This window comes from Xenopus tropicalis, chromosome 8 (assembly GCF_000004195.4).
Source record: "Xenopus tropicalis strain Nigerian chromosome 8, UCB_Xtro_10.0, whole genome shotgun sequence".
NCBI lineage: Eukaryota > Metazoa > Chordata > Amphibia > Anura > Pipidae > Xenopus > Xenopus tropicalis.
This window is the reverse complement of record NC_030684.2, coordinates 5,449,628-5,474,560: the sequence shown is the minus strand read 5'-3', so window position 1 is coordinate 5,474,560 and position 24,933 is coordinate 5,449,628. Positions and strand designations below refer to the sequence as shown.

The window sequence follows — 24,933 nt, the reverse complement described above, 5'->3', positions numbered from 1 at the left end:
ACACCCCCTTGGAAATGAAAAGTGGTTCAGCCCGGGGGACCCAAGTCTCCCCTTTCTGTAGAAACTGGTTCCTACTGCTTATTGGGCAGCAAAAGCCACCTCCCCCTGTAATACCGGCCGCTTGTTGAACCCATAGCAACTACTATAGATACCTGCTGCAGACTGAACTGACTTTTGTGCAGCCATGCAGGATGTGGATTTATAATGTGGCCGGTATTAAAGGGTTAAGCTGGCAACCCGAGGCACAGACCATAATAATAATAATAATAAATAATAATGGGAATGAACTGACCAAATCCGTGAATAACATATATACAGGTATGGGACCTGTTATCCAGAATGCTCGGGACCTGGGGTTTTCTGGATAAGGGATCTTTCCGTAATTTGGATCTCCATACCGTAAGTCTGCTAAAAAATCATTTAACCATGAAATAAACCCAATAGGGCTGTTCTGCCCCCAATAAGGGGTAATTATATCTTAGTTGGGATCAAGTACAGGTACTGTTTTATTATTACAGAGAAAAGGGAATCATTTAACCATTAAATAAACCCAATAGGGCTGTTCTGCCCCCAATAAGGGGTAATTATATCTTAGTTGGGATCAAGTACAGGTACTGTTTTATTATTACAGAGAAAAGGGAATCATTTAACCATTAAATAAACCCAATAGGGCTGTTCTGCCCCAATAAGGGGTAATTATATCTTAGTTGGGATCAAGTACAGGTACTGTTTTATTATTACAGAGAAAAGGGAATCATTTAACCATGAAATAAACCCAATAGGACTGTTCTGCCCCAATAAGGGGTAATTATATCTTAGTTGGGATCAAGTACAGGTACTGTTTTATTATTACAGAGAAAAGGGAATCATTTAACCATTAAATAAACCAATAGGGCTGTTCTGCCCCCAATAAGGGGTAATTATATCTTAGTTGGGATCAAGTACAGGTACTGTTTTATTATTACAGAGAAAAAGGAATCATTTAACCATTAAATAAACCCAATAGGGCTGTTCTGCCCCCAATAAGGGGTAATTATATCTTAGTTGGGATCAAGTACAGGTACTGTTTTATTATTACAGAGAAAAGGGAATCATTTAACCATGAATTAAACCCAATAGGGCTGTTCTGCCCCAATAAGGGGTAATTATTTCTTAGTTGGGATCAAGTACAGGTACTGTTTTATTATTACAGAGAAAAGGGAATCATTTAACCATGAAATAAACCCAATAGGGCTGTTCTGCCCCAATAAGGGGTAATTATATCTTAGTTGGGATCAAGTACAGGTACTGTTTTATTATTACAGAGAAAAAGGAATCATTTAACCATTAAATAAACCCAATAGGGCTGTTCTGCCCCCAATAAGGGGTAATTATATCTTAGTTGGGATCAAGTACAGGTACTGTTTTATTATTACAGAGAAAAGGGAATCATTTAACCATGAATTAAACCCAATAGGGCTGTTCTGCCCCAATAAGGGGTAATTATTTCTTAGTTGGGATCAAGTACAGGTACTGTTTTATTATTACAGAGAAAAGGGAATCATTTAACCATTAAATAAACCCAATAGGGCTGTTCTGCCCCAATAAGGGGTAATTATATCTTAGTTGGGATCAAGTACAGGTACTGTTTTATTATTACAGAGAAAAGGGAATCATTTAACCATTAAATAAACTAAATTAAATCATTTTTAAAAATTTGAATTATTTGCTTATAATGGAGTCCATGGGAGATGGCCTTTCTTTAATTCAGAACTTTCTGGATAACGGGTTTCCAGATAAGGGATCCTATACCTGTATATACAGTGGTGTGAAAAACTATTTGCCCCCTTCCTGATTTCTTATTCTTTTGCATGTTTGTCACACAAAATGTTTCTGATCATCAAACACATTTAACTATTAGTCAAAGATAACACAAGTAAACACAAAATGCAGTTTTTAAATGAGGGTTTTTATTATTTAGGGAGAAAAAAAATCCAAACCTACATGGCCCTGTGTGAAAAAGTAATTGCCCCCTGAACCTAATAACTGGTTGGGCCACCCTTAGCAGCAATAACTGCAATCAAGCGTTTGCGATAACTTGCAACGAGTCTTTTACAGCGCTCTGGAGGAATTTTGGCCCACTCATCTTTGCAGAATTGTTGTAATTCAGCTTTATTTGAGGGATTTCTAGCATGAACCGCCTTTTTAAGGTCATGCCACAACATCTCAATAGGATTCAGGTCAGGACTTTGACTAGGCCACTCCAAAGTCTTCATTTTGTTTTTCTTCAGCCATTCAGAGGTGGATTTGCTGGTGTGTTTTGGGTCATTGTCCTGCTGCAGCACCCAAGATCGCTTCAGCTTGAGTTGACGAACAGATGGCCGGACATTCTCCTGCTGGATTTTTTGGTAGACAGTAGAATTCATGGTTCCATCTATCACAGCAAGCCTTCCAGGTCCTGAAGCAGCAAAACAACCCCAGACCATCAACACTACCACCACCATATTTTTACTGTTGGTATGATGTTCTTTTTCTGAAATGCTGTGTTACTTTTACGCCAGATGTAACGGGACACGCACCTTCCAAAAAGTTCAACTTTTGTCTCGTCGGTCCACAAGATATTTTCCCAAAAGTCTTGGCAATCATTGAGATGTTTTTTAGCAAAATTGAGACGAGCCTTAATGTTCTTTTTGCTTAAAAGTGGTTTGCGCCTTGGAAATCTGCCATGCAGGCCGTTTTTGCCCAGTCTCTTTCTTATGGTGGAGTCGTGAACACTGACCTTAATTGAGGCAAGTGAGGCCTGCAGTTCTTTAGATGTTGTCCTGGGGTCTTTTGTGGCCTCTCGGATGAGTTGTCTCTGCGCTCTTGGGGTAATTTTGGTCGGCCGGCCACTCCTGGGAAGGTTCACCACTGTTCCATGTTTTTGCCATTTGTGGATAATGGCTCTCACTGTGGTTCGCTGGAGTCCCAAAGCTTTAGAAATGGCTTTATAACCTTTACCAGACTGATAGATCTCAATTACTTTTGTTCTCATTTGTTCCTGAATTTCTTTGGATCTTGGCATGATGTGTAGCTTTTGAGGTGCTTTTGGGCTACTTCTCTGTGTCAGGTAGCTCCTATTTAAGTGATTTCTTGATTGAAACAGGTGTGGCAGTAATCAGGCCTGGGGGTGACTACAGAAATTGATATTGAAATTGAAAATTGAAATTGATAAACCACAGTTAAGTTATTTTTTAACAAGGGGGGCAATCACTTTTTCACACAGGGCCATGTAGATTTGGAGTTTTTTTTCTCCCTTAATAACGTAAACCTTCATTTAAAAACTGCATTTTGTGTTCAATTATGTTATCTTTGACTAATAGTTAACGGTTTTTGATGAGCAGAAACATTTAAGTGTGACAAACATGCAAAAGAATAAGAAATCAGGAAGGGGGCAAATAGTTTTTCACACCACTGTATATATATGCAGAACAGGCCAATGTGCCAGATGCTCTATTCCCATAGGACAAAGCTGATTGGTTACGAATAAACCATGTGATTGTTTTACTTACGGACACTGAGCACATTTTGCTGAATCTGACGTTGCTCCCATTGCAGGGGGCCATGAGGTACCTCGGCAGGGCCGTACGGGGGGCTACCAGGCTCAGGGCAGCGGTGGCCAAAGCCAGCAGTTTCGGCAGCGTCGCCGGACACACCTCGGAGAAGAGTGTCCCCTATGCTAGCACTCTAAAGGAGGAGCGTTCTGCTGGCACAGGGCCCACCAAGCCCCTCCCTCGGTCGGCGGATGTGGTGGTCATTGGCGGGGGCAGTTTGGGGTGCCAGACTACGTATCACTTAGCCAAGATGGGGGTGACCAACGTCGTACTGCTGGAAAGGGATCGACTTACTTCTGGGACCACGTGGCACACAGCAGGTAATATGCCCCCATATATATATATAATATCCTGAGATATATCCTTGTTATATATAGTAGGGGGTACATTATCCCTTATAATACATAAGTGATACTCAGAGTTCCCTGTATAACTCAGCCTGCAGCCTTGTGCCTTTATATGGGGGGCACAGAACCCCTCAGTGACTGCTAATATCCTTATCATTTACAGTAGGGGGTACATTATCCCTTATAATACATGAGTGATACTCAGAGTTCCCTGAGAAGCTGCCATGGCTCTGGTTTCATCGTTGCTGTAGTGCTTTTCTGTGGCCAGTAGAGGGCACACCAGCCTTACTTTCCTATTCTTAGCATTATTAACCTGTGACTGTGAGTATATTATAGAATGTCCAATTCTAAGCAGTATTTCAATTGGTCTTCATTATTTATTTTTAATCATTTTTTAATTATTTGCCTTCCTCTTCTGACTCTTTCCAGCTTTCAAATGGGGGTCACTGACCCCGGCAGCCAAACCCTATTGCTCTGTGAGGCTCCAGTTTTATTGTTATTGTTACTTTTTATTCCTTTCTATTCCTTTCTATTCAGCCCCTCCCCTATTCATATTCCCGTCTCTCATTCCAACCACCCCCTGGTTGCTAAGATCATTTAGACCCTAGCAACCAATAGCTGCTGAAACTCCAATTTAAAAAAAAAACTACAAATAATAAAAAATGAAGACCAATTGCAAACTGTCTCAGAATATCCCTCTCTACATCCTACTAACAAGTTAACTATAGGAGAAGCATATTAGGTCCTAACTGAGAAGCTGCCCTGATATATATTTATAAAGGTTTGAAAGGTTTAGTTGCCCTTTAATGCTTTACTCACACAAAGAATATATATATATATAATTTCCCGGGGCGGGATGAGTGACCCCCAGGCGGGGGGGGGGGCTCAGCGCTTACATCTATATACAGCCGGCAGATATTGTTTATTGAACACTCGGCTATTAAATCCATGCGGTTGCCATGACGACCACACAATAACCTGAATTACGCACTCGGCGCTATTGTCCCATTATTACCCCTATTCAGCGCGGATAAATGGCTTACGGTTCAGGGAAGGGAATGGTGTAATAACCAGGTGGAAATGTGTCTAAATGAGCCCCTCCCCGCCCCAAAGCGCCCAAATCCCCCCCCCCCAAACCCGCAGCGCTAATAACCGTATTATTGCTCCCACTCACTTACCTGCTATTGAGTCACCGCCCCCGCCATGGCAGCTTCAGCGCCGCCGGATAATAACGGACTTCGTACGGTGCTAAATCTATTCCCCCGCAGGCAGAAATGGGGTTTTTTTCTTTTTTTAAAGGGGAAGTTTACCCGTTTGTAGGATTTTGACTTTGTTTAAAATTCATTCATGAAAAAAATGAAATTAAAAAAGGGAACCTTGCGCTTAGTCGGGGCTTTTGAACATTGGGGTACAGCGTACGGCATGTGTCCCCTTGATATTGGGGGGTGGCACGTTGGCGGCAATGTAGTTATGGTTTGAATCGGAATTTGGAAGATAAATAAGAGAGGGGCTAATGTAATGTTGGGTCGGGCCAGCTAGGGGGGCAATAGCCGGTGGCCGCAGCCCCAGTTTAGGGGCAAGGTTGCCATAAGGAATACACCCTTATGCCCCTGATCCCCCAAATCTCACCCCAATAGTGCCGCCTCTTCGGGCTGCGGCAGTCCAGGTCCACCCCCTTCAAATGGGCCCCTAACACCTGGCCCAGGAGCCCCTGGCTCTCCTATAGGCTTCCTGGTATATTTAGCCTGTCAATAGACAAGTGCAGTGGGGGTGAGTTAGATGGGGGTGTAACTGGGCAATTAGTGGGGGTAACTGGGCCAGGGGGGAGTGGCTGTCCCATTTGCCTCCGGGCCCAGGGGGTCCTAGTTACATTACTGCTGATAGTCCCATATACCCCCCCCTGTAGTTATAGCATGGTACATCCCAGTTAGCTCCTTACAGCTCCTTATGGTCGCCGAGGCCCCTCCCCTTATATAGTGTTACCCTAGTTAACGAGCCAATATGGTTGCCCAGGGGGTCCTAGTTACGTTACTGCTGATAGTCCCATATACCCCCCCCCCCGTAGTTATTGGATGGTACATTCCAGTTAGCTCCTTATGGTCGCTGAGGCCCCTCCCCTTATATAGTGTTACCCTAGTTAACGAGCCAATATGGTTTCCCAGGGGGTCCTAGTTACGTTACTGCTGATAGTCCCATATAACCCCCCCCTCGTAGTTATTGGATGGTACATTCCAGTTAGCTCCTTATGGTCGCTGAGGCCCCTCCCCTTATATAGCGTTACCTTAGTTAATGATCCAATATGGCGGCCCAGGGGGTCCTAGTTACGTTACTGCTGATAGTCCCATATACCCCCCCCCCCCGTAGTTATTGCATGGTACATTCCAGTTAGCCCCTCCCCGTATATAGCGTTACCCTAGTTAATGAGCCAATATGGCGGCCCAGGGGGTCCTAGTTACGTTACTGCTGATAGTCCCATATACCCCCCCCCCGTAGTTATTGCATGGTACATTCCAGTTAGCCCCTCCCCGTATATAGCGTTACCCTAGTTAATGAGCCAATATGGCGGCCCAGGGGGTCCTAGTTACGTTACTGCTGATAGTCCCATATACCCCCCCCCCGTAGTTATTGCATGGTACATTCCAGTTAGCCCCTCCCCGTATATAGCGTTACCCTAGTTAATGAGCCAATATGGCGGCCCAGGGGGTCCTAGTTACGTTACTGCTGATAGTCCCATATACCCCCCCCCCCCCGTAGTTATTGCATGGTACATTCCAGTTAGCCCCTCCCCGTATATAGCGTTACCCTAGTTAATGAGCCAATATGGCAGCTCCCAGGCACATAAACAGAATTATGTAGATAAATAAGCCCAAGCCCAGAATGATAGAAGGATCTGACTACGTAGATCTGATCCCCCCTGAAGGCCAGAGAGTCGGTTCATGAGTCGGAAATCACCCCCCTCCTCGCTGCTCTCAGGTTCCTTTGGTAATTAACAATATTAACAATAACCCCCCAGGGGTCAACTCCCAACCTTGGCCGCCCAAAGCCGCTCTTAGTTTCACCCTTGTTGCCTCCCGCCAGGTCTCCTTTGGCAGCTGCGCCCCAGTGACGTGGAGGTGGAGCTGTTGGCGCACACTCGGGATGTGGTTAGCCGCGAGCTGGAGCAGGAGACCGGCCTCCATACGGGGTGGATAGAGAACGGGGGGCTCTTCATCGCCTCCAACAAGCAGCGTCTGGATGAGTACAAGAGGCTGATGTCTGTACGGATCCCTATGTACCGTGCCAATTTACTATAGTGTGTAAGCCAACATCTCTGGTCTTGTTGCCCATAGCAACCAATAAGCAGTTACATTTGAACATTCACCTACAAGTTGGAAAAGTAAAGCAAAGATCTGATTGGTTGCTTTGGGCAATGTCACCAGTAGTGATGTGAGGGCCGGCCCGCAACCTGGGCAAAAGTGGGTCGTGGGTGGGTCAAGCCTCCCCCCCCCCAGTATATAGGCACCGCCCCCTCAGTTACATCATAGGTGGGGAGGGCTCAGGTCTATAAAAAGAAGGGGAACCGGGGGGGGGGGGGTTAAGGTTGGGTTGACTATTAGTCTAGGCTGGGCGAATGGGGCGGAGGAATGGGAGGGGCAGAGGCTGGCCTTTAGGTTAGGGGCGGGCACTGACGTCACTTAGGGGCAGGGAAATGAGCAGGCTAGAGAGGGGAATGGGGCGGAGGAAGGGGCGGGGCAGAGGCTGGCCTTTAGGTTAGGGGCGGGCACTAATGTCACTTAGGGGCAGGGAAATGAGCAGGCTAGAGAGGGGAATGGGCGGGGCAGAGGCTGGCCTTTAGGTTAGGGGCGGGCACTGACGTCACTTAGGGGCAGGGAAATGAGCAGGCTAGACAGGGGAATGGGCGGGGCAGAGGCTGGCCTTTAGGTTAGGGGCGGGCACTAATGTCACTTAGGGGCAGGGAAATGAGCAGGCTAGACAGGGCTAATGGGCGAATGGGGCGGAGGAATGGGCGGGGCAGAGGCTGGCCTCTCTAAAGGATGGGCTGAGAGGCCTGTTGCTAAAGAGTCAGGGAAGGGAGGCATTATGGGTAGGGTTTCACTGCATTTATATTGCCTGTAAATTTGTAATACTGGCACCGGCCCTAGTTGGCGATATGCTGGCCAAATACCTGACTGGGTGGGCCACTTATCCTGGCTATTTAGTTGGTTATTTCCCCCTTCCCATGATGCTCCAGCTGCCGGCTGTGACCCCTAAGCCATTTAGTCTCGCTCCCCGCCCAGATAGAGTTTCTATGTATTCTCATGCTTTGGGGGGGTCTGTGACTGAGCAATGTCCCCCCCCTGTCTCCCAGCTGGGGAAGGTTTATGGCGTGGAATCGTACGTCCTGTCTCCGGCACAAACCAAGGACCTGTACCCCCTAATGAACGTGGATGATCTCTACGGCACGTTGTACGTCCCCAAAGATGGCACCATGGACCCTGCTGGGACCTGCACCACCCTGGCACGGGCTTCTTCTGCCCGCGGGGCACAGGCAAGTCAGGGCCTACGGTTATATGGGTTATAGGGTTTCATTAAAAATAATGGTATGGTCCATTCTTCTGCCCCCCCCCCCCCCCCCCCGCAGGTTATTGAGAACTGCCCAGTGACTGGCATTCGAGTCAAAACAGACGACCTGGGGGTCCGGCGGGTGGTGGCAGTCGAGACCCTACATGGCACCGTGGAGACCCCCTGTGTCGTCAACTGTGCGGGTAAGTAGGCAAGGGAGAAGTGCATTATGGGAGGCTGCTGTTATTAATAGGACTGGGCATTTGCCCCTCTGACCCATAGAGGGCGATACAGAGCCAGTGCCTCATATACAGGAGAGGTAGTTACAAGCGTCTCTGTGCCTTTAGGTGCCTGGGCTCCCAAACTTGGTCAAATGGCCGGCGTCAACGTCCCCCTGGTAGCCATGCACCACGCCTACGTGGTCACCGAGAGGATCGAGGGCATTCAGGTCTGTATGATGTAGACATTGCAGTTGGTCTTTTTTTTGTAGTTTTTCAGTTATTTTGCTTTTTTTTGTTGAACGGCTCTCTTTTTTTTAGCAGCTCGCTGGTTGCTAGGGTCTTGTTTACCTTAGCAACCAGGCAGGGGTGGCAGGAGTAGGCATAGAAGAGGGACTAAATAGAAAGATAAGGAATAAAAAGTAACAATAACAATAAAACTGGAGCCTCACAGAGCAATAGGGTTTGGCTGCCGGGGTCAGTTATCCTGTTGCTAGGGCTCAAATTACCTTAGCAACCAGGGAGTGGGTTGAGAGAGTGACTGATATATAAATAGGGGAGGGGCTGAATAGAAAGATAAGGAATAAAAAGTAACAATAACTATAAAACTGGAGCCTCACAGAGCAATAGGGTTTGGCTGCCGGGGTCAGTGACCCCTCCAAGTAAAAGCTGGAAAAATGTAGCCAAATATAGCAAATAATTAAAAAACTATAAAAATAAATAATGAGGACCAATTGCAAAGTTGTTAGGAATAGGGCATCCTATAACGTACAAATGTTATCTTATATTATTGGGGTAAAAAGGAGCCGCAGTCAGAAGCAACCAATCACAGCTATTCTTTCATTAGTTTTACTGGCTTTGAAATATCAAAGCCCATTGCTGACTGGTTGCTATGGAGTTTGCTTGCTTCGGGCCGACGGGACGCCGGGAAAAAAATCCAGTGGGCCTCATAGACCCAGTATGGTTGCTGCCCTGAAGATGGGGGGTAGGGCTGGTGGTGAGCAAGTGGGTGGCCTTGTGGGGGCCCCAGGGGTAACAGCCGTGCACACCCCAGGTAGATGCTACCTTATGATTGGTAGCTATGGGTTACTAGACCATTGGCTTATTTGCTAGTCACGTGGGTGCAAGGGCAGAATTGCGGGCGGTGGGCCCGGCCAACCCAGTCCTGACCCCCCATTGACCTCCCTCCCCCACTCGCCCCAAGTTAAGGGGGTGCTTTGTGCCCATATTTTACACTTTCCTTTTAAAAACTACATTTCCCATCATGCTCAGCCAGATGCCTTAGCCCTACCGTAACACACTCGTGGGAGTTATAGTTCCGCTCGAGCTGTTCTGAGTTCCGCTGCCCGTTTTCATTTATTTTTTCCTTTATTTTTCTTTATTTTCCCCCCCGTTTATTTTTAGAACATGCCAAATGTTCGGGACCACGATGCCTCGGTGTATCTGCGTCTCCAAGGCGACGCGCTGTCAGTGGGAGGATATGAGTCAAACCCCATATTCTGGGAGAAGGTGAGGCGCCGATTGGCTGTCAGAGGGGTCCTGCCTCCGGCCGGGGGGGGGGGGGGCCCGTCAGCATCAGCCCCTTCCTTATACTGCCACATTAACCCTTTAAAGTCACGTATTAAATCGACATACATAGCAACAGCTTCCGATACACGCTGCAGCCTGCGCTGGTTTCTATGGGGCCATGCAGGATGTATCTAGATTTATAGACACATTTCTGCTTTATATATATATATATACTGATTCAGTAGGGCCTGTACCATTTGGTTTATATAGGGGGGGGGGGGGGGTTCCTCACATCTAGGTGGGCAGATTTAAGCCCTATTCGCCAGCTTTTCTGGCCAAAACTCGGGCAGGAGGTTCGATTTTCCTGTTGCATCGGGGGCCACGGTGGATGGCTGCCATTTTGATTCAATGGTTCGGCCCCAGGGCCTGATATCACCCACCTTAGAAGGGCAGATTGGGGGAAGAAGAGGTTTGGCCACCTTTGGCCGCCTTATAATGAGGCTCCATAAAGGGCCCAAAATGTTGATTAAAAAAAAAAAACCCTTTTGCAGTTGGCCAACCTGCCCCAGGCAACGGGGTACACAGCTTGCCCCCCCAGACGCGCCGGTCCCACACCCACTCGCTTACACCATGTGACCAAACCCTAATCAAGGTCCATTTTCCCCCGAAAAAAGGTCTCGGATAAGTTTGCGTTCGGGCTCTTCGATCTGGATTGGGACGTATTCATTCAGCACATCCAGGGGGCCATCAACAGGGTTCCGGCTCTGGAACAGACTGGCATCAAGTCCACTGTGTGCGGCCCAGGTAGGCGGGTCTGAACCCCAGGACTGCCCACTTCTTATTTATGGGTGTGGCCTAACTCCATCACTTACTTGCCTGCTTGCCCCCTCGCTGTGCCACCACAAGGGGCATTAGGAACCTAAAAAATCACGTGACCAGGCCCGGACTGGCAATCAGTGGGTACTGGGAATGCCAGGGGGGTGTCCAAGGCTACTGCCTAGGGGCCCCTCACCCCAGTTCAGAGCTGTTACACCCCCCTGTTTCCCCACCACATACTGCACCTCTTCCTCGGGGGGGACCTGGTGCGCTGGAGCCCATAGTTATTGGTGGGGGGGAGCGGGCCTGGGTCAGCGGGGGCCCATCGGATTTTTTCCTGGTCCGACCCTGTGTTAGTTCTAAACAAAAACCCAGGAATAGATAATTGCCCCCCCGGGGGTAGCCGACGTCTCTGAAAGCCCTGACAACGTTGGCATAGACGCCGGCACGGCTACTGAATGTTCTGCCGCGTGACCTGTAGATGGCAGCACCGCGCAGCCCCAGGCACAAACCAAGGGCAAGTAAATCCCAAATAAACCTTTGGCGAACAAAGAAAATGCAACTTTTTGACTACAAATGTTTCAACGTTAACGGGGTTAAACTTTTAATTTAGAATGTTATAGAGTGTCCTATTCCTAGCAACTTTGCAATTGGTCTTCATTGTTTATTTGTTATAGTTTTTGAATTATTTGCCTTCTTCTTCTGACTCTTTGCAGCTTTTCAAATGGGGGTCACTGACCCCGGCAGCCAAACCCTATTGCTCTGTGAGGCTCCAGTTTTATTGTTTTTATTCCTTATCTTTCTATTCAGCCCCTCCCCTATTCATATACCAGCCTCTCATCCAAACCACTCCCTGGTTGCTAAGGTAATTTGAGCCCTAGCAACCCCGGCAGCCAAACCCTATTGCTCTGTGAGGCTCCAGTTTTATTGTTACTTTTTATTCCTTATCTTTCTATTCAGCCCCTCCCCTATTCATATACCAGCCTCTCAATCAAACCACTCCATGGTCGCTAAGGTAAGTTGAGCCCTAGCAACAGGATAACTGCCCCCAGCAGCCAAAACCTATTGCTCTGTGAGGCTCCAGTTTTATTGTTATTGTTACTTTTTATTCCTTATCTTTCTACTCAGTCCCTCTCCTAGTCTCATAGTCATGCCTCATTCGACCTACTGCCTGGTTGCTAAGGTAAACAAGACCCTAGCAACCAGATAGCTGCTGAGCAAAAAGCTAAATAACTTAAATAAATACCAATTGCAAATAGTCTCAGAATATCAATGTCTCTGTCATACTAAGAGTTAATTTAAAGGTGAACTACCTTTTTTAAAGGGCCAGTAACACAGAATAGAATTCTACCCGGTACATGGGAAGATCTTATAGAAATGCTCATTGATTTCCGGGTGTTATTGGCCGTTTAAGAGGTTCCGGGCTTCCTGATTGGCTTTTTTGTCTTTTCAGAATCTTTTACCGCTGACCACAAGCCCCTGCTGGGGGAGTCTCCTGAAGTGCGGGGGTTCTTCCTGGGCTGTGGCTTTAATAGCGCGGGTAAGTAATTAACCCATTAGAAACCATGAATTATCCTGAGCAAAGAGTCACTGGGGGAGAAATCATGAATTATCCTGTGCAAAGAGTCACTGGGGGAGAAGCCATGAATTATCCTGTGCAAAGAGTCACTTGGGGAGAAGCCATGAATTATCCTGTGCAAAGAGTCACTTGGGGAGAAGCCATGAATTATCCTGTGCAAAGAGTCACTGGGGGAGAAACCATGAATTATCCTGTGCAAAGAGTCACTGGGGGAGAAACCATGAATTATTCTGTGCAAAGAGTCACTGGGGGAGAAGCCATGAATTATCCCGTGCAAAGAGTCACTGGGGGAGAAACCATGAATTATCCCGTGCAAAGAGTCACTGGGGGAGAAGCCATGAATTATCCTGTGCAAAGAGTCACTGGGGGAGAAACCATGAATTATCCTGTGCAAAGAGTCACTTGGGGAGAAACCATGAATTATCCTGTGCAAAGAGTCACTGGGGGAGAAACCATGAATTATCCTGTGCAAAGAGTCACTGGGGGAGAAACCATGAATTATCCTGTGCAAAGAGTCACTGGGGGAGAAGCCATGAATTATCCTGTGCAAAGAGTCACTTGGGGAGAAGCCATGAATTATCCTGTGCAAAGAGTCACTGGGGGAGAAACCATGAATTATCCTGTGCAAAGAGTCACTGGGGGAGAAACCATGAATTATCCTGTGCAAAGAGTCACTGGGGGAGAAACCATGAATTATCCTGTGCAAAGAGTCACTGGGGGAGAAGCCATGAATTATCCCGTGCAAAGAGTCACTGGGGGAGAAACCATGAATTATCCCGTGCAAAGAGTCACTGGGGGAGAAGCCATGAATTATCCTGTGCAAAGAGTCACTGGGGGAGAAACCATGAATTATCCTGTGCAAAGAGTCACTTGGGGAGAAACCATGAATTATCCCGTGCAAAGAGTCACTGGGGGAGAGACCATGAATTATCCTGTGCAAAGAGTCACTGGGGGAGAAACCATGAATTATCCCGTGCAAAGAGTCACTGGGGGAGAAACCATGAATTATCCTGTGCAAAGAGTCACTGGGGGAGAAGCCATGAATTATCCTGTGCAAAGAGTCACTGGGGGAGAAGCCATGAATTATCCCGTGCAAAGAGTCACTGGGGGAGAAACCATGAATTATCCCGTGCAAAGAGTCACTGGGGAGAAACCATGAATTATCCTGAGCAAAGAGTCACTGGGGGAGAAACCATGAATTATCCCGTGCAAAGAGTCACTGGGGGAGAAACCATGAATTATCCTGTGCAAAGAGTCACTGGGGGAGAAACCATGAATTATCCTGAGCAAAGAGTCACTGGGGGAGAAACCATGAATTATCCCGTGCAAAGAGTCACTGGGGGAGAAACCATGAATTATCCTGTGCAAAGAGTCACTGGGGGAGAAACCATGAATTATCCTGTGCAAAGAGTCACTGGGGGAGAAACCATGAATTATCCTGTGCAAAGTGTCACTGGGGGGGAAACCATGAATTATCCTGTGCAAAGAGTCACTGGGGGAGAAACCATGAATTATCCTGTGCAAAGAGTCACTGGGGGTGAAACCATGAATTATCCTGTGCAAAGAGTGACTGGGGGTCCTGTGCTTGCAGGTATGATGCTGGGAGGCGGATGCGGAAAGGAACTGGCTCACTGGATTATACACGGGCGCCCCGAGAAGGACATGTACGGCTATGACATCAGGTGAGAGAATTATTATTAATTTGGGGGCGGGACTAACTGGAACCAATCATATAATATCTTCCTTTTGATTGGACGATTTATTTTCTACTGCCCCCCCACCAAGGCTACACCCACTCCCATCATGGTACCCTGTGTCCTCATTCCCCCACGCCCCCTGTCTAAACGATGGCGCCCTATTGGCTAATTACAGAATGAAAGGCCCATCCCCCCATCAGCCCCTAAGGGGCAATTAATGAATTAATCCCTGTATCCCCCCACCTACCCTTTATTCCTCTTGCAAATTCAAGTGGTCCCGGCAGCTTACAATTCAGTCCCTGAGAGATTATCAAGGAAACGATGAAGTGTAAGCTCTGCAGCCAACCGGAGAAAGCAGTTGCTATCCCTAAAAGTCCAACCTCAGACGTTAAAGGGTTAATTCACCTTTAAATTAACTTAGCACGATGTCGAGAGGGATATTCTGAAACAATTTGCAGTTGGTCTTCAATTTTAATTATTCTTGGTTTTTGAATTATTTCGCTTTTTGCTCAGCAGCTATCTGGTTGCTAGGATCCAAATTACCCTAGCAACCAAGCAGTGTTCGGTTTGGGATTCGGCCTTTTTCAGCAGGATTCAATTTGATTTGGCGGTGTGTGTGCCCCCCTGCCAGGGTTATGGATGGAGACGTCAGGGGCTCAGCTGGCTGAAACCATGCCGGGAGGGGCCCCGCACCGGCCTTCTTGGCTACTGATTGATTTCACACTATAGTGGGACCCCCGTTAACTGTTCAGCTCTGATTGGCCGGCGGCGCGCCCCCCCACTGATGTACGAGAGCTGGCTCTTACTTAATTACAGCAGAGTGGAGGCTAATTATCATGGTGGCCCTGAGAGCCCCACTCGCTCGGGTCCCTCCTCCTCTCATTACAATTACGGCCCCCCTACTCCGAGGCCGCCGGGCAGTGGAAGATATACCATAAGCCCCCTTGTCACACAGTGCGGGAAAGCTTGTCATTAAATCTATTTCTATCTAATTAGGCCCAAGTGGAGGTGAAGGAGGAGGAGGGGAGGCCAGGACTGATCTCCATCTCTGGAGGATACCATCTCTTCCCAATATGGGGGGGCAGAGACGCGAGCCGGGACCATTGGAAATGATTAATTCGGCTTGACGTGCCGTTCATTTCCCTTCTGCTCATGGAAACATATTCCCAGTCTGTTTAGCCCCGTGCCTCCATCTTTTATCTAAACAAAAGCCCCACCCACATTTTCATGACCTGCCCCCCAATCAATACTTGTATTTTGATCTGAGGGGTCAAACAACTGGAATAGCTTAGCTAAAGGTGGCCATACACGGGCCACCGCCAAGGACCTACCCGGCCGATGTCTGGCCTAAAATTGGCAAGATGTCGATCGGCAGGTTTGATTTTTCCGTTGGATTGGGGGCCGCATCGGCTCGTTGATTCAGTCCTCGGCACTCGGGCCAAGAACTTATAGTGGCAATCCACTCATTTGGCAAGAAGATCTTGATCTGATTTGGTCACTAACCAAGGACTTAAGGTGGCCATACATGGTGCGATCCACTCATTTGGCGAGAAGAACTTTTTCTGAATTGGCCACTAACCAAGGACTTAAGGTGGCCATACATTACCCACTATAGGTGGACATATTGGTAGATGATCATTCTGTGTATGGCCACCTTAAATCCTTGCTTAGTGGCCAAATCAGATAGAGATCTTCTCGCCAAATGAGCGGATTGCACCATGTATGGCCACCATAAGTCCTTGGTTAGTGGCCAAATCAGATAAAGATCTTCTTGCCAAATAAACGGATCACACCATGTATGGCCACCTTAAGTCCTTGGTTAGTGGCCAAATCCGAAAAAGATCTTCTCGCCAAATGAGTGGATCGAACCGTGTATGGCCACCTTAAGTCCTTGGTTAGTGGCCAAATCAGATAAACATCTTTCTCGCCAAATGAGTGGATTGCACCATCTATGGTCACCTTTAGTCCTTGGTTAGTGACCAAATCAGATAAAGATCTTGGTGACCGTGCCAAGCAAGCAGATTTTTCCATGTATGCCCATGTGTAGAAATATAGCAGACCTCTTACCGTTACCCTCTCCACCTGATTCAGGAGATTCCACCGATCGCTAACCAACCATAATCGCTGGATCCGAGAAAGAAGCCACGAATCCTATGCCAAGAACTACTCGGTCGTTTTTGCCTACGACGAACCTCTGGCGGGAAGGAACATGAGAAAGGACCCATTGCACGAGGTACTAAATGGTCAGTAGATGCCACTGGAAATTAATAGTTCAGTGTAGGACTCGACTACACCATTTTTTGAAGGACCAGGATGAATGGTTCAGTACAGGACTTTAGGAAGACAGTTTAATAAAGGATCGAGATGGATGGTTTGGTGAAGAACTTGAAGGAACTAGATGAATGGTTCATTGCAGACCTTAGAACAGAGGTCCCCAACCTTTTTTTTTTACCTTTGAGAGACTATCGAATGTAAAAAGAGTTGAGGAAAAAGTCCCCAGGGTGCCAAATAAGTGCTGTGATTGGCTATTTGAAGGCCAAGAATCTAAAAATAAGCATCTGCTTTGAGGCCACTGGGAGCAACATTCAAGGGGTTATTGAGCAACATGTTGCACAGGAGCCACTGGTTGGGAATTGTTGCCTTAGAAAGACAGTTCATGATTCAGTGGAGGACTAAGGTTATTTAGATAAATGGTTCCGTAGAAGGACTAAGTTTACTGAAGGACCTAGATGAAGGATTCAGTGTAGGACACACAGTGTAATGAAGGGCCATGATGGATGATGTAGAGGAGAACTTACTGAGGAGCTAGATGAATGGTTAATTGGAGGACTAACACAGTTTACTGAAGGTACAAGATAGATGATGGCTAAGTGGAGGGCTAATGTTCCTTAGATGAATGGTTCCATGTAGAACTTAGATAGGCCGTTTCCCAAAGGACCTAGTTGAAGAGTTCAGTGTACGATTTAGAAACACCGGTTAATGAAGGACCAAGATGAGTGGTTCCTACAGGACTTTACAGACGGTTTAATAAAGGAACAAGATAGATGATGGACATTAATAGTTGTCTATATCTGCAACGTTATTTTGGGCCCTGACCAACGATTCTAGGGGGGGGCTTGAACTATAAAAAAAGAAAATCCAACAACCACTGACCTAGATGGAGGCTTCATCATTTCCTTACAGCTTTATGTGGTTTTAAAAGCTACATGGGGATCACCTTGGGTGGGTCATGAATATAGATGTTGATTAATTCTTTGATAAGTTGTCGACTGATACAACGAAAACAAAATGGCTGACTGGTGGACCTCTGTGGATGGAAAGTGTGCATTGATGGACATAGATGACAAATGAAGCTTATATAAACGATGAATAAAAGCCTGAGAAGATCAAATAACATTGGCTCTGCCAGACATGGATCTTCTCTGATTGGTGAACAGACCCAGTTTCATGGGTCCCTGGGGGACTTAGATGAAATCTTTGCCAAATTATTTTGATTATGGGTCTTACTGACTTAAGGTGGCCATACACGGTCAGATTCGCTTGGTTGGTCGACCTCACCAAACGAGCGAATCTTACCATGAATGGCCACCTTAAGTCAGTAAGACCCATAATCCAAATTATTAGGATCTTCTCCTAATATGGCCGCCTAAAGGTGGGCTAATTCGATCGTTTGGTCCTAGGGTGGGCATAGGTGCCTTTGGACCAAGTCCTGCATCAATGAGCCAATGCAGTCGCCAATCCGACAGAAAATCAAGCCTGCCTGATCGAGATCTGCCCAGTTTTAGGCCAGATATCTGTCGGGAATGCAGACATATAAGCTGAAGGACTTGAATCGGCAGCTGAAATCTGCCCCTGTATGGCCACCTTTGCCCACAGTAGATTATGATGGGTTGACTTAGATTCCTAGAAGTTAAGTTGACCGAGAGATCCAGATAAAAGGTGGAATGATGGACCTAGAATCTAGGTTTAGGGTGATATGTTTCCATGGTCAAGGCAACCAAAGGCCTAGGACAATCATGGGTTGGAACCTTATGTACCTAGATGTAAAGTTGACCGAGAGATCCAGATAAAAGGTGGAATGATGGACCTCAAATCTAGGTTTAGGGTAAGGTGATATGTGTCCATGGACAAGGCAACCAAAGGCCTAGGACAATCATGGGTTGGAACCTTATGTGCAATTATTTATACCCCTTGTTTTACCCTTCATGTACCTAGATGTAAAGTTGACTGAGAGATCCAGATAAAAGGTGGAATGATGGACCTAGAATCTAGGTTTGGGGTGATATGTTTCCACGGTCAAGGCAACCAAAGGCCTTGGACAATCATGGGTGGGAACCTTATGTGCAATTATTTATACCCCTTGTTCTACCCTTCATGTACCTAGATGTTAAGTTGACCGGGAGATCCAGATAAAAGGTGGAATGATGGACCTAGAATCTAGGTTTAGGGTGATATGTTTCCACGGTCAAGGCAACCAAAGGCCTAGGACAATCATGGGTGGGAACCTTATGTGCAATTATCTATACCCCTTGTTCTACCCTTCATGTACCTAGATGTAAAGTTGACCGAGAGATCCAGATAAAAGGTGGAATGATGGACCTAGAATCTAGGTTTAGGGTGATATGTTTCCACGGTCAAGACAACCAAAGGCCTAGAACAGGGGTAGGGAACCTTGGCTCTCCAGCTGTTATGGAACTACCAGTCCCACAATGCATTGCAGGAGTCTGACAGCCACAGTCATGGTTAATTAAGGAAAATGCTTGCTGGGATTTGTAGTTTTATCACAGCTGGAGAGCCAAGGTTCCCTACCCCTGGCCTAGGACAATCATGGGTTTGAACCTTATGTGCAATTATTTATACCCCTTGTTCTACCCTTCATGTACCTAGATGTTAAGTTGACCGAGAGATCCAGATAAAAGGTGGTGATGAACCTAGAATCTAGGTTTAGGGTGATATGTTTCCACGGTCAAGGCAACCAAAGGCCTAGGACAATCATGGATTGGAACCTTATGTGCAATTATTTATACCCTTGTTCTACCCTTCATGTACCTAGATGTTAAGTTGACCGAGAGATCCAGATAAAAGGTGGTGATGAACCTAGAATCTAGGTTTAGGGTGATATGTTTCCACGGTCAAGGCAACCAAAGGCCTAGGACAATCATGGGTTGGAACCTTATGTGCAATTATTTATACCCTTGTTCTACCCTTCATGTACCTAGATGTAAAGTTGACCGAGAGATCCAGATAAAAGGTGGTGATGAACCTAGAATCTAGGTTTAGGGTGATATGTTTCCACGGTCAAGGCAACCAAAGGCCTAGGACAATCATGGGTTGGAACCTTATGTGCAAATATTTATACCCCTTGTTCTACCCTTCATGTACCTAGATGTTAAGTTGACCGGGAGATCCAGATAAAAGGTGGAATGATGGACCTAGAATCTAGGTTTAGGGTGATATGTTTCCACGGTCAAGGCAACCAAAGGCCTAGGACAATCATGGGTGGGAACCTTATGTGCAATTATCTATACCCCTTGTTCTACCCTTCATGTACCTTCTGGGTACAACTCCTGGGCCCCATCTCCTTGCCCAGGACTTAAGATTCATGGGACTTTATTGGGAAAAGTAGGTATTATTAGGAGGGGACAACCCAGAAGATGAAGTTCAGAAGCTCCGAGGGCTTTAGTTCCTGGCTGTACCTTCTGCCCGTCGCTTATTAATATGGAGTCTTGGGCCGGAGGCCATTATCCGCTGCCTCCGCTGCCTCCCATTATCCAGGGGAATAAATCCTAAACGGCGCCAAGCTTGTGAGATCTCATTACACCTAAATTAAACGTCTTCAGAACCCCCCCGAGCCCCCCTCGCTTTAATAACTTGACACGTCTCTGCTTGTTCTAATGACTCACTCTCTTTATACTGAGATTAAAAAACATAAAAATAAACGTACGTTCCCCCCCACCCCCCCGTTACATTAGCGCAAATGGAGGAGCTCAAAGCCCAGCGGGGTGTTTGTTGGTCTGTGTTTCACTCGAAATAAATCAGCGTATTAAGCAATGAGATTTGCTCATAGAGCTGGGAACAAGCTTAATGAGACCACTGTAACGGGGGTTGTGGGATTTAACCCTTTATGGTGTTTCCCTTAGACAGTACAGTATGGGGGTACAGCTTATTGTGTGCCCAGAACATTCCTTCTCTGTATATTTGTATTTATACATATGGGTAGGAGGTGCCATAGTGTTTCCCTTAGACAGTACAGTATGGGGGTACAGCTTATTGTGTGCCCAGAACATTCCTTCTCTGTATATTTGTATTTATACATATGGGTAGGGGGTGCCATAGTGTTTCCCTTAGACAGTACAGTATGGGGGTACAGCTTATTGTGTGCCCAGAACATTCCTTCTCTGTATATTTGTATTTATACATATGGGTAGGGGGTGCCATAGTGTTTCCCTTAGACAGTACAGTATGGGGGTACAGCTTATTGTGTGCCCAGAACATTCCTTCTCTGTATATTTGTATTTATACATATGGGAGGGAGGTGCCATAGTGTTTCCCATAGACAGTACAGTATGGGGGTACAGCTTATTGTGTGCCCAGAACATTCCTTCTCTGTATATTTGTATTTATACATATGGGTAGGAGGTGCCATAGTGTTTTCCTTAGACAGTACAGTATGGGGGTACAGTTTATTGTGTGCCCAGAGCATTCCTTCTCTGTATATTTGTATTTATACATATGGGTAGGAGGTGCCATAGTGTTTCCCTTAGACAGTACAGTATGGGGGTACAGCTTATTGTGTGCCCAGAACATTCCTTCTCTGTATATTTGTATTTATACATATGGGAGGGAGGTGCCATAGTTTTTCCCTTAGACAGTACAGTATGGGGGTACAGCTTATTGTGTGCCCAGAACATTCCTTCTCTGTATATTTGTATTTATACATATGGGTAGGGGGTGCCATAGTGTTTCCCTTAGACAGTACAGTATGGGGGTACAGCTTATTGTGTGCCCAGAACATTCCTTCTCTGTATATTTGTATTTATACATATGGGAGGGAGGTGCCATAGTGTTTCCCTTAGACAGTACAGTATGGGGGTACAGCTTATTGTGTGCCCAGAGCATTCCCTCTCTGTATATTTGTATTTATACATATGGGTAGGGGGTGCCATAGTGTTTCCCTTAGACAGTACAGTATGGGGGTACAGCTTATTGTGTGCCCAGAACATTCCTTCTCTGTATATTTGTATTTATACATATGGGTAGGGGGTGCCATAGTTTTTCCCTTAGACAGTACAGTATGGGGGTACAGCTTATTGTGTGCCCAGAACATTCCTTCTCTATATACAGTATTTGTATTTATACATATGGGTAGGGGGTGCCATAGTTTTTCCCTTAGACAGTACAGTATGGGGGTACAGCTTATTGTGTGCCCAGAACATTCCTTCTCTGTATATTTGTATTTATACATTTGGGAGGGAGGTGCCATAGTGTTTCCCATAGACAGTACAGTATGGGGGTACAGCTTATTGTGTGCCCAGAACATTCCTTCTCTGTATATTTGTATTTATACATATGGGTAGGGGGTGCCATAGTGTTTCCCTTAGACAGTACAGTATGGGGGTACAGCTTATTGTGTGCCCAGAACATTCCTTCTCTGTATATTTGTATTTATACATATGGGTAGGGGGTGCCATAGTGTTTCCCATAGACAGTACAGTATGGGGGTACAGCTTATTGTGTGCCCAGAGCATTCCTTCTCTGTATATTTGTATTTATACATATGGGTAGGGGGTGCCATAGTGTTTCCCATAGACAGTACAGTATGGGGGTACAGCTTATTGTGTGCCCAGAACATTCCCTCTCTGTATATTTGTATTTATACATATGGGTAGGGGGTGCCATAGTGTTTCCCATAGACAGTACAGTATGGGGGTACAGCTTATTGTGTGCCCAGAGCATTCCTTCTCTGTATATTTGTATTTATACATATGGGTAGGGGGTGCCATAGTGTTTCCCATAGACAGTACAGTATGGGGGTACAGCTTATTGTGTGCCCAGAACATTCCTTCTCTGTATATTTGTATTTATACATATGGGTAGGAGGTGCCATAGTGTTTCCCTTAGACAGTACAGTATGGGGGTACAGCTTATTGTGTGCCCAGAGCATTCCTTCTCTGTATATTTGTATTTATACATATGGGTAGGGGGTGCCATAGTGTTTCCCTTAGACAGTACAGGATGGGGGTACAGCTTATTGTGTGCCCAGAGCATTCCTTCTCTGTATATTTGTATTTATACATATGGGTAGGGGGTGCCATAGTGTTTCCCATAGACAGTACAGTATGGGGGTACAGCTTATTGTGTGCCCAGAACATTCCTTCTCTGTATATTTGTATTTATACATATGGGTAGGGGGTGCCATAGTGTTTCCCATAGACAGTACAGTATGGGGGTATAGCTTATTGTGTGCCCAGAACATTCCCTCTCTGTATATTTGTATTTATACATATGGGTAGGAGGTGCCATAGTGTTTCCCTTAGACAGTACAGTATGGGGGTACAGCTTATTGTGTGCCCAGAACATTCCCTCTCTGTATATTTGTATTTATACATATGGGAGGGAGGTGCCATAGTGTTTCCCATAGACAGTACAGTATGGGGGTACAGCTTACTTCCTGACTGGTATGAAATACTTGGGCCTTTTGGGGCAGAATTGTGCGGCCAGTATCGCCCCCTATAACCCCCTGTTGCTGTTTGTGTTTTGGCAGGAGCTGCTGGGCCAGGGCTGTGTATTTCAGGAGAGACACGGCTGGGAGAGGCCGGGGTGGTTTAACCCCGAAGGGCCTGCTCCGGTGAGTACAGACCAACTGCAAGAAAAATCTCCTATCCATTCTGTATGCTCCCTTATACTGCCCCCTCCCTGTGTTCTACTGGCACCCATTCTGCTCCCTTATACTGCCCCCTCCCTGTGTTCTACTGGCACCCATTCTGCCCCCTTATACTGCCCCCTCCCTGTGTTCTACTGGCACCCATTCTGCCCCCTTATACTGCCCCCTCCCTGTGTTCTACTGGCACCCATTCTGCCCCCTTATACTGCCCCCTCCCTGTGTTCTACTGGCACCCATTCTGCCCCCTTATACTGCCCCCTCCCTGTGTTCTACTGGCACCCATTCTGCCCCCTTATACTGCCCCCTCCCTGTGTTCTACTGGCACCCATTCTGCTCCCTTATACTGCCCCCTCCCTGTGTTCTACTGGCACCCATTCTGCCCCCTTATACTGCCCCCTCCCTGTGTTCTACTGGCACCCATTCTGCTCCCTTATACTGCCCCCTCCCTGTGTTCTACTGGCACCCATTCTGCTCCCTTATACTGCCCCCTCCCTTATACTGCCCCCTCCCTGTGTTCTACTGGCACCCATTCTGCTCCCTTATACTGCCCCCTCTCTGTGTTCTACTGGCACCCATTCTGCTCCCTTATACTGCCCCCTCCCTGTGTTCTACTGGCACCCATTCTGCTCCCTTATACTGCCCCCTCCCTTATACTGCCCCCTCCCTGTGTTCTACTGGCACCCATTCTGCTCCCTTATACTGCCCCCTCTCTGTGTTCTACTGGCACCCATTCTGCTCCCTTATACTGCCCCCTCTCTGTGTTCTACTGGCACCCATTCTGCTCCCTTATACTGCCCCCTCCCTGTGTTCTACTGGCACCCATTCTGCTCCCTTATACTGCCCCCTCCCTTATACTGCCCCCTCCCTGTGTTCTACTGGCACCCATTCTGCTCCCTTATACTGCCCCCTCTCTGTGTTCTACTGGCACCCATTCTACTCCCTTATACTGCCCCCTCCCTGTGTTCTACTGGCACCCATTCTGCTCCCTTTTACTGCCCCCTCCCTGTGTTCTACTGGCACCCATTCTGCCCCCTTATACTGCCCCCTCCCTGTGTTCTACTGCACCCATTCTGCCCCCTTATACTGCCCCCTCCCTGTGTTCTACTGGCACCCATTCTACTCCCTTATACTGCCCCCTCCCTGTGTTCTACTGGCACCCATTCTACTCCCTTATACTGCCCCCTCCCTGTGTTCTACTGGCACCCATTCTGCCCCCTTATACTGCTCCCTCCCTGTGTTCTACTGGCACCCATTCTGCTCCCCTTATACTGCCCCCTCCCTGTGTTCTACTGGCACCCATTCTGCTCCCCTTATACTGCCCCCTCCCTGTGTTCTACTGGCACCCATTCTGCTCCCCTTATACTGCCCCCTCCCTGTGTTCTACTGGCACCCATTCTGCCCCCTTATACTGCCCCCTCCCTGTGTTCTACTGCACCCATTCTGCTCCCTTATACTGCCCCCTCCCTGTGTTCTACTGGCACCCATTCTGCTCCCTTATAATGCCCCCTCCCTGTGTTCTACTGGCACCCATTCTGCCCCCTTATACTGCCCCCTCCCTGTGTTCTACTGCACCCATTCTGCTCCCTTATACTGCCCCCTCCCTGTGTTCTACTGGCACCCATTCTGCTCCCTTATACTGCCCCCTCCCTGTGTTCTACTGCACCCATTCTGCCCCCTTATACTGCTCCCTCCCTGTGTTCTACTGGCACCCATTCTGCTCCCTTATACTGCCCCCTCCCTGTGTTCTACTGGCACCCATTCTGCCCCCT

General features: G+C 47.0%; 1 protein-coding gene across 1 annotated transcript in view; it reads left to right on the top strand.

Moving 5' to 3' along the window:
- sardh (sarcosine dehydrogenase) overlaps positions 1-24,933 on the top strand; it is a 60,831-nt gene that overhangs the window by 684 nt on the left and 35,214 nt on the right. The window contains exons 2-12 of the mRNA XM_031891565.1: positions 3,577-3,892; positions 6,998-7,176; positions 8,268-8,447; positions 8,541-8,664; positions 8,809-8,909; positions 10,084-10,188; positions 10,863-10,992; positions 12,458-12,544; positions 14,175-14,265; positions 16,372-16,513; positions 23,045-23,128. Coding sequence (XP_031747425.1) covers positions 3,583-3,892; positions 6,998-7,176; positions 8,268-8,447; positions 8,541-8,664; positions 8,809-8,909; positions 10,084-10,188; positions 10,863-10,992; positions 12,458-12,544; positions 14,175-14,265; positions 16,372-16,513; positions 23,045-23,128 — 1,533 coding nt within the window. The 5' untranslated portion in view covers positions 3,577-3,582. The remainder of the gene's footprint in view (positions 1-3,576; positions 3,893-6,997; positions 7,177-8,267; positions 8,448-8,540; positions 8,665-8,808; positions 8,910-10,083; positions 10,189-10,862; positions 10,993-12,457; positions 12,545-14,174; positions 14,266-16,371; positions 16,514-23,044; positions 23,129-24,933) is intronic.